Source organism: Astatotilapia calliptera, chromosome 20 (genome assembly GCF_900246225.1).
Source record: "Astatotilapia calliptera chromosome 20, fAstCal1.2, whole genome shotgun sequence".
In the NCBI taxonomy this organism is placed as follows: domain Eukaryota; kingdom Metazoa; phylum Chordata; class Actinopteri; order Cichliformes; family Cichlidae; genus Astatotilapia; species Astatotilapia calliptera.
Genome location: NC_039321.1, coordinates 7441405 through 7451042, shown reverse-complemented (window position 1 = coordinate 7451042; position 9638 = coordinate 7441405). Strand labels below are relative to the sequence as shown.

Genomic DNA, 9638 nt, shown 5'->3' with positions numbered 1-9638 from the left:
TGGTTGAACAGCCTTAAATGATAACAACCTTAATCAACTGTGTCTATATTCCTTTTTACAGATTTACTCTATAACTTTATAAAGTTTTTACACATTAAGAGAATACTGACAGGGAATATTAGAGCATATTCCTCCTATATTGGCTTATCTTCATTGGTTCCCTGTTACATCCAGAATTAAATTTAAAATACTTCTCCTCACATACAAGGTCTTATGTGATCAGACTTGATCTCATCTTACCAATAGAGAGGAGGTGTGAATGGTTCAGGTGTTATTGAAGGGAAAGATCAGGAAGGCTAAGGACAATTACAGGAGAAAGCTGGAGCGGAAACTCCAGCAGAACAGCATGATAGAGGCGTGGAGTGGCATGAGGACAGTTGCTGGATTCAGGTCATCCAGCAGCAGGTGAGCTGGGGGTGGTGTGGACAGAGCAAATAAGCTGAACGTGTTTTTCAACAGATTTGAGATTGCAACAAATGTTCACCCCCCTAATGACTTACCTGTAGTCAGCCTGCAATCCACAGCCAAGCCACTCTCTCTCCACATTGCAACACAGCCTCCTGGTAAAGTATTGAAACCCCTCCCCAAACTGTTACTTTCACTCATGACCAGATTCAGAGACAAGTCAGAAGATGTCCTCAGGCAAGTCTGCTGGACCAGACAGGGTGACTCTCCATGTCCTCAAAGCCTGTGCCACACAACTTGTGTGGGATTTGTGTGGGACTCGAGAATCTTGTGTCCTGGATTGTTTATTAGGTAGACCCAAATATGTGCATATTCAATATTGTCAAGGTGATCAGCAACACAGGTACCATCCTCTAACTCTTTCCTCTTCACCATCTGCACCACAGACCTCAGCCCCTACACAGAGACCGCCATCTTCAGAAGTTTTCTGATGTCTCTGTGGCGGTTGGATGCATCCCTGGGGATGATGAAGCCAGGTACCGAGCTGTGGTTGACTCCTTTGTCATGTGGTGCCAGCAGAATCATCTGCAGCTCAATGTGAGAAAGACCAAAGAAAGGCAGGAGCCGATCACAGCTGTCTTAGGGCGAGAGGCACCAACAGAAACATGCATAATATCAAATTTACTTATGTTATTGATTTACAATTGGGAGCGTTAAAAAATTTGAGTGTTTATTTGTGGTTATAGGGTAAAGATAATCATCTCCTTTTAATCTTTTCAGTGTGTGGTAAATAATTGAATAATTTCTTTACATTATTGAAATATAATGATACAATTAAACAAATAAAGCAAGAATTTAAGAATTAGCTTCCATGGTCCATGAATTAAATAAATGACAGACAGAAAGGAAGCACAAGCCTGCGAGCTCCAGCTTTGAGCAGTTAGTCAAAAGCTTGAATTATTACAACTTGCAACCAACATGTTTTTCTAGCATATGACGAAATATTGCAATGGAAAAATCATCTACTTCAAAAGAAACCTCGGAGTAGAGGTAAAATGACATTCAGCATTACTCTCCATTCATCTTTGTGCTGGCCAGGAACCCTTAGTCTTCCTACAGCTGCTTTTTAGCATTCAGAAATATGCAGCAGGAGGAGTTAGGCTAAGAATTGGAGGTGAAGTTGCACTTCAAGGAAAGAGATCACGATTCGAATCAGTTCAGTACATGCAAATAATTATTTTAACTTATGACTTAGGTATACACGTAAGAAGCCAAGGTGACCACTGACCATTTACCTCACACATCAAAATAGTGATTCCATTCATTTTGTATCCAGTGTTATACTCTAATGTCACTGAAGACATGTATCCATACTGAGTTAAAAACATAATCATCTAGAATTCTTTAAAAGTTATTCAGTAGATCCAAAAATGCTACGTCCAGATGAACAGAATAAACTTTCTGAGATTTCTGGATGATATCTGGATGATTGAGCATGCATCAAAACATAAATGCTCAGCAGGTCTGAATTGGCCAGTGTACCTAAATTACTCCAAAACCACATTGACGACTCATCCAGGAGGTCACAAGAGAACCCCCCCCCCCCCCCCCCCAAAAAAAACCCAAACAAAAACAAAATGTAAAGAACTGCAGGCCACAATTCACTCAATTAAGATCAGTGTTCATGATTTAACAATAGGAAACAGACTGAGCAAAAAGGGCATCTACGGAAAGTAGACATTAATGCAGTTTTTAAAAATGCCCTTCTCCACAGTACGTACTAGCCCAATGTAGGCTACAGGGAAGAAAATGCAGAGCAAGCTATTGAAAATTATTAAAAACACCTACTGATACATTTTAGAGAGGATCAGGCTTGAATGTTCCATGTCACTGTAAAATTAAAAAGATGGCTATCAGAGTGAAAACAAACAAGTGCGCTTTAAATCAGGGGGTGTGTACTGTCAATTCCACACCAAAATGATTTTTTTTTTTACAAGTGTATTGTATAACTTCTCCACAGTCACGGGATTCTTTACTTGAACTGAAAGTGTAATCGGCAACCACAACTAGTAGATTGCAAGTCGACACTGAAAACTGAAAGTTGTGTCTATTAGAACTGCAACAGACATCAAGATAAAATAAGTAATGATAAGATAATTTCTGCAGTGTCAGAGATATGAAGTCTAAAATAATCACATACCAGCTAACATAAAACGATAAAATATACAATATATGCAATTTATGTTTCATAAACACCACATATGCAGAAAGTCTAAGGATATAACTAGTGTTTTGGAAAACACATGGAGTGGGTCTGAGTATAGGATGCAGGTGCAAATGGGAGCTCACCTCACAATAGACATTCACTTTGATATAATCACCCACTGAATCATAGACTACACGGTGAACTAACATTGGTAAACTATTTACCAATGTGCTCTAAATGATTCACGTGCACTCTAGCTTTTTATTGGTCATGCTCCAGCGTTAATGGCAGGCATACAGCTATACTCACACCCATTTATTGGGATAGGAGGGATCAGCCAGCCTACATTTGGAGATGGTCTGGCTTACAACTTTACACAACTTTACACTGGACTTCACTAAAACTTCGGAGGAAACTGGTCTCACAAAACATATACGCTATGACCATTTGGATTTTTTGCAACTTAGAAATCTATTGCAGTTACTGTTTCTGACATAAAACAGTTTTATGATTAGGAAGATTTACTCATAACTATAAAGTAAATCTACTGGACCTTTGACACTTTTATAGTGTTCTGTTCAAATAACAAATGAAGTCCCAGCCAAAAGTTTTGGCTGATGTAAACATTCACTTTTTATGCTTCATACACTTTGACACGTCAGATTTTATGATGATGATTGTGCAGGGTGATCAGAAGCAGCATATACATGAATTACAAGGAGCTTCTGGGTTTAGCCTAGAAGTTGATGTCCAGAATGCCACAGAGATTTGCATTTGTTTTGATAAATGGTTGATGATCCCTGTATTTTGTATTGATGTTTTATTTATTTGTCTGTGACTATGTACAAAAAACATTAATGTCTGAAAAGAAGAGATTTGTTGTACCAGATTTAGCCGATACCTACTTTCCAGCTGCAGTTCTTGAGATGGCCTTATCAATTATTCTTCAATCCCACCAGACCAAAACGGCAATGCTGGTTACTAATAGCATATTGTAAATACCCAAAGAATAAAAGTTGTTGATTTAGGACTTTAGGCCAAAATGTCAGATATTTCAAATCAATCTAAATCTGATTTTTTGGTGCTAAGGAGAGCATTTTTGTGTCTTTTTGTACATGAGTTGGTTTCCCTGTTTATTGTCTGTATGTTTTTCTCTGATAGACTGGCAATCTGTCCATTGTGCAAACAACATCTGTCATGGTCCTGGGTCGAGCGACCCAGTGTTTGAGTTTTATGTATCTTTTGTATTCATTTGTGCCCTAGATTAGTTCATCTAGTTTATTTTGAGATTGCTGTTTAGTCCTTTGTTTCTTAGTTGTTTATGTCATCTCCCCCTGTACTCAGTCTCCCTGGTTCATGCGTCATGTCTGCGTGGTTATGTTTAGTTCATGTCATGTCTAATCTCCATGTTTCCTGTTTTACTTTGAAAGTCTGTATTCAATGTCAGTATATTTAGTTTCACTTCTCCTGTCCTGCCTTTAGGTTCATGTGTGTCAGCTGTGCTCCCATGTGTGGCCACTTCCCCTGATCATCCCTTATGTGTATTTAGTCTCTGTGTTTCATGCAGTCTGTGTCGCGTCATCTGTGTTCTCACCCACCATGTTTGTATTCATAGTTTTCTGTGGCATCATAGTACCAGTTTCCCAGCTTAGTTATAGTTTAGTTTCGTCACAGTGCTTCTACCTTGTTTGGCCCCCATGTCATCAGCCAAAATAAAGGCTCGCTTTTCGTTTGAACTCAGTTTCGTGTCTTCGCCTGTGTCTGCACCTGAGTCCTCCACACACTCTCCACTCGGTCTGCCACTGCGGATCGTGACAACCTCTTCTCCAAAGTCAGCTTGGTTAGGAACAGAATATCATCACAATATTGTTGGATTATTGAATGAGTACTTTGATGACCTCTTTAATCCCACTGACACTTCTTCCATAGAGGAAGCAAAGTCTCAGGACGAGGAGGACAACTCGTTCATCGCTGAGGGTGAGGTCACTGAGGGAGTTAAATAACTCCTTGGTGGTAGGGCCCCTGTGGTGGATGTTATTTGCCCTGAGTTCCTGAAGGCTCTGCATGCTTTAGGGTTGTCTTGGTTGACACGCATCTACAATTTTGCTTGGAGATCAGGGGTGGTAACTCTGGATTGGCAGACCGGGGTAGTGGTTCCTATCTTTGGGAAGGGGTTCACTGGAGGGTGTGCTCCAACTATTGGGGAATCACACTCCTCAGCCTCCCCGGAAAAGTCTATGCCGGGGTGCTGGCAAGAAGAGAGTCTGTTAGTTGAACCTTGGATAAAGGATACAGCTTGTAGCCTCCAGCTTGCACTGAAGTGGTTCACAGCCGAGTGTGAAGCAGCAGGAGAGGGGAGCGGGAGATTGACTGATGGATTAGTGCTGCGGCTGCAGTGATATGGACGTGTACTGGTCTGTGGTGGTGAAGCTCTTGATTGACTGGTCTTTCTATGTCTTTACACTCACCTATGGTCACAGATACAAGTGGCAGAAATGAGGTTTCTCTGAAAGGTGGATGATCTTAGGGGGAGAAGTTCAGCCATTCGAAGGGGCTCAGAGTAGAATTGTCAACCAGGATGCCTCCTTGTCGAGGTGTCCAGGGCATGTCCCACTGAGAGGAGGCCCCGGTATTGGTAGGTGTATTGGTACATATATTGTATATTACCAAGGTATATGTACCAAAATACCTATATTGCATATAGGTATATTGGTACATCTTTAAGAGAGAAATCAAATACCCAAGTAGTATCACTGCTAAATATGAAATATATAAAATACAGAGAGATTTTATAATGTCTGAAATGAAAAGTTTTATTATTTTAACATTAAGTGTAACGAAATCAACTACAGTACAACGTGAGTAGTAATTAACCTGGAATTTTCTGACACTTTCTCTGAGAATGGAAACAAAATAGTATCAGTCAAGACCCAGTAAACTAAATATTTGGACAACTGTATGCTACAGTTCATATACATCACTAATTCAAGGGTAATATTGCTGAATTCTACCTTATAGTTTAGTCTGTTTCTAGTGTTGAGCCAGCAGCACTAGAATTTTAATCAACCTGATATGACATATTTTAATGCCCTACAACGCCCAAGTACTGACACATTGTTGTGATACTGATTTCACAATAAGTGGGTGAGGTATTTGCATTTCTTCATAACCTGTAACAGCAATAAACCATTTATCATATAAAACTTCCAGACTCCACGGTTTAAGTATAATTAATGTCGCTAATACAAAAACAGCAAAGGTACATGGTAGTCAATGACTGTTTTACTGCAAATTTATTTATATATTTTTATAATCATCAGTCTAATTCATGTGGAAATTCAGGGACCTGAAACACACCTTTTTAATAATCTTGGGCTACATTCTTAGTCATCATCATTATTATTAAAACAATCCTCTTGATTGGCTCTCTTATGACGCTCCATATATATGTATAGTCGACTAACATGACTAGGTCTGAGTCAGGAATGCCGCAAAGGAGATATGTCCACTTAGAGGTAAATAAAAGTTAAATACCTGATACTCTCCATCAGTTTATAGAAGTGAAGAGGGCCTTAGATAGACGGTAAAATGTCTGAAGTTTGTTTACATTTATTTCCACTACCTAAGACAATACCATAAGTCCTTTTATTTTCATTGATCGTGATAATCATCATTAGCTGCCTTCTGAAAAGCTTTGTTGGATTTAATGTCAATATTTTGTATAACTAATGTATACAAAATTGTGTAACTACTATATGAAAAGTTGATCTGATAAAGCAATCAGCAATCATAATTAAAACTGTTATTTCAATGGTCTTGTAGATTCTTCCAAACTCTAGTATTTCAAATAAATAACAGACCACTTTGGTCAGTATTGCATGAGTCATTCTGCAGTCTGACATGTTATGCCCTACCCACTTCACAAACAGGCCCACATGATCGAAGAACTTTGGCCAACAATTAAGCCACAAAGCTGCTATCTCAGAGGCATCATTCTAACTTCCACAGAACTACCACAGTAAAATTCAGGTCACTGACACGCATGGTAAATTCGCCTGCAATGAATATTTTTCTTCTGGTTGGCATATTTTTTGTATCTTCTTCTTGTGTATTTAACAGCTGTGCAAATGATTATCAACAAGGCCAGAAAAGAACTCCAACGCAGTAATATGTACCACAGTGGCAGTCCCGTCAATGATCTAGAAAAGAAAAGGGGAGTAGGGCAGGTTTTCAGACCGCATCTTATGGTGAAATTTCAACAAATTTAAATTCTCTTTTCAGCCTTTAGTGATTCTTCCATAGAGTAAAAAGTAGCATATTGACTAACCTGATGAAAAAAAAGCCTTGAGTGGTTTCATTCAGTTGTAAAGATTGATTTCTTGTGTTATCACTGATGTTCATAATAACTAGGCAGGAGGTCAGAGTTGGTGTTGTGACTGTGGTTGTGCTCATTCTGTCTGCACAGTCATAAATTGGTTGACCTGGTAATGAAAAAGAAAAGATTACAATGATAATGCTTTATAGACCTTGAGGATGAAGCTTTTACAGCATTGTAAAAACAAGAGAGAAGAAAACAGACGTTGTTGTTTAGAATATTTCATGGTAACTTTAAACTCTGTCTTTTATGTTTATTGTGTTATATAATACTAATGACCTGATTTTTGTTAATAAAAAAATAGAATGACCCTAAGGAAAATTTGTACATAAAGGGTTTGTACATACGGTCATATCTGTTATAACCTCTAGGAGTCACTGAAGTCAAAACTTACACACGATGTCTTTAATCCTTTCTTCCAAGCAATAGTTTACTATACTACACACACGCAGACATGCACGCATGCATGCACAAGTTGCATAAAAACAATTATTAAATGCCATTTTAATTTCATCATAAATTTTTGGCTTTAAAGTGTCACAAATGCACAAATAGTCTATTTTTTGCCACTAATATATGAGGCTATGAATATTGTAATCTTTTTCATGGGACATTTATGAATGGTGTAAATCATCTATGCTACGCTAACTACGCTATTAAACTTAAACTAAATATTTTACGTTTAAATTAATGTCTTAATGTTGAAAAAATCTCATTCTAAATTAAAAAACAAACTAACTAAATAAATTATCACTATGGGAACAGAACCACGTCCATGCTCAAACATTACAACAGAACACTTGCCATGTTTTAAAATGAAATATAGTAATTGACTTGTTGTTTTAGTCATTGTATATTGTCAGTAAATATAAATAGTTGTTATAAAAATGCTGCATGTTTTTTTTTGTTTTGTTTGTTTTTTTTACATTTTTTACATTTGTTCTAAAAGCATTTTATTAATCAGTAAATCACTGTAAAGACAGTTCTCACATTTATATTTGCACAATGGAATATCACATTTGTTCTTACCCTGAATATTAACAACATAGATACAGCTGCTGTTTGCAGGCATCAGAACCTGCACAGAGATGAGCTCACTCTTCTCACTGCTTATGTCATTACTGCCAATACAGAAATAACTACAGTCCTTTTGAACTGCGCCACAGTGAAGATACAAGTCTGAAGACTTATGGAGCAGGAAGTCCTTTCTGTCAATGTGCTGATACCAGGCATAACGAACACCAGTGCCCTTTGCACAACCACAGCGTAAGGTAACTGACTTCCCCCAACATGTTGGCCTGTCCACCAGAGAGCTCAGGGGCCAAAGTCGGGGCTTGGACACTGGAACTGACACAAAAAAAGAAATGTCAGTCCAGTCAGCTTAACACCAAACAGAGGCTGTGATGCAGCATATTTCACTGTTATTGTAAAATAATGTTTATTTTCTAAGTTGCATAACGTCTTTTATTCTTACCTTCAGTGATAATCACTTTGACTTGGGTCATGATGTCAGCATATATCTTATCAATCCCAACCCAGTACGCTCCAGCGTCATCAAATCGGAGATTTGTGACTTTCACAAACAGCCCCCTTCTGTTTAAATCTATCACTTGGGACCTGTGTGTGTTTCGACTGTTTTCTGAGTCTGCCACAATCTCACAATTGCTTCTGGAGGGCCCTCTGCACCAATACTTTTTGCTGTACAGAAAATGATTTATGCCATACTTGCATTTAAGGATAAATTCACCTCCAACATGGGCTGTGATCTCTTTATCACATTCAAGCTGAAGACTTGCTGAAATACAAGGCAGACAGAAAGAAAATCCTTGTAGTCTGGTAAATCATAAAAATGTTATTCAGTTTTTAATTCGAATTAATATGAGTTTGCAGTTTACCTTCAAATTTTGATTGTCAGATAGCACAAATGCTAGAATAATTGTCACTAAAAGCCCGAGAAAAAAACACAAGCAAAAAAACCACCTCATACTTGAGAGATGGGGGTAGGTGTTGTCAAACATCCTGTGTGCATTTACAACACTTTTCTTTCATTTAACAGTATGTAAAGTAAATATATATATATATGTTTCTATTCCACCTTTCACGAAAAATGTTTCCCAAAAAATAGTTAACGTGTTAATTGAATTTAAGGTTTAAAGAAAAAAACATGTTAATTTAAACATGTTTTTCTTCGTAAATAAATATTTCAATAAGGAGTACATTCAAGAATTTTTATAGGCTTGTATGTTTTAATTATAATTTTAAATCTTAAAGAATTTCAGGATATGAAAGTGAAGAGGCATTTATTTTTCACATAACAAAAAAAATTATGACGGATTTATATATGAAATAGTAAGTTTACTGTGACTGAAAAATATTGATATGAAATCAGAGTTTTTATCTATGATGCTAGAATAAGCTGTGATTTTACAGTTTAAAGTCACAAAGAACGGAAGTGGAAAAAATTACAAAAATAGAGCCTGGGAGAGAGAGAATAAACAATGATGATTAAGGTGCTGAAAGGATTTAGCTTAGTAAGTTCTTTCATAGAAGGTTTAAATTATAGCTCACTCACCTTGAAAAAGCAAAACGAGGTAAAATATCTTCATACTGATGTCAGGTTTGGAATCAACTCGACAATCAGGAAACTGTAGA

The 9638-nt window shown here is 37.5% G+C and overlaps 1 protein-coding gene across 1 annotated transcript; it reads right to left on the bottom strand.

The window, feature by feature from the left end:
- Positions 1–5479: 5479 nt before the first annotated feature.
- LOC113013615 (uncharacterized) lies at positions 5480–9615 on the bottom strand. The gene is made up of 5 exons (XM_026154659.1): positions 9559–9615; positions 8461–8781; positions 8016–8333; positions 6939–7092; positions 5480–6810 (listed from the first exon to the last, which is right to left on the bottom strand). The coding sequence occupies exons 1-5, from the start codon at positions 9590–9592 to the stop codon at positions 6642–6644; spliced, it is 996 nt and encodes a 331-aa protein (XP_026010444.1). The 5' UTR covers positions 9593–9615; the 3' UTR covers positions 5480–6641.
- Between the last annotated feature and the right edge of the window lie 23 nt (positions 9616–9638).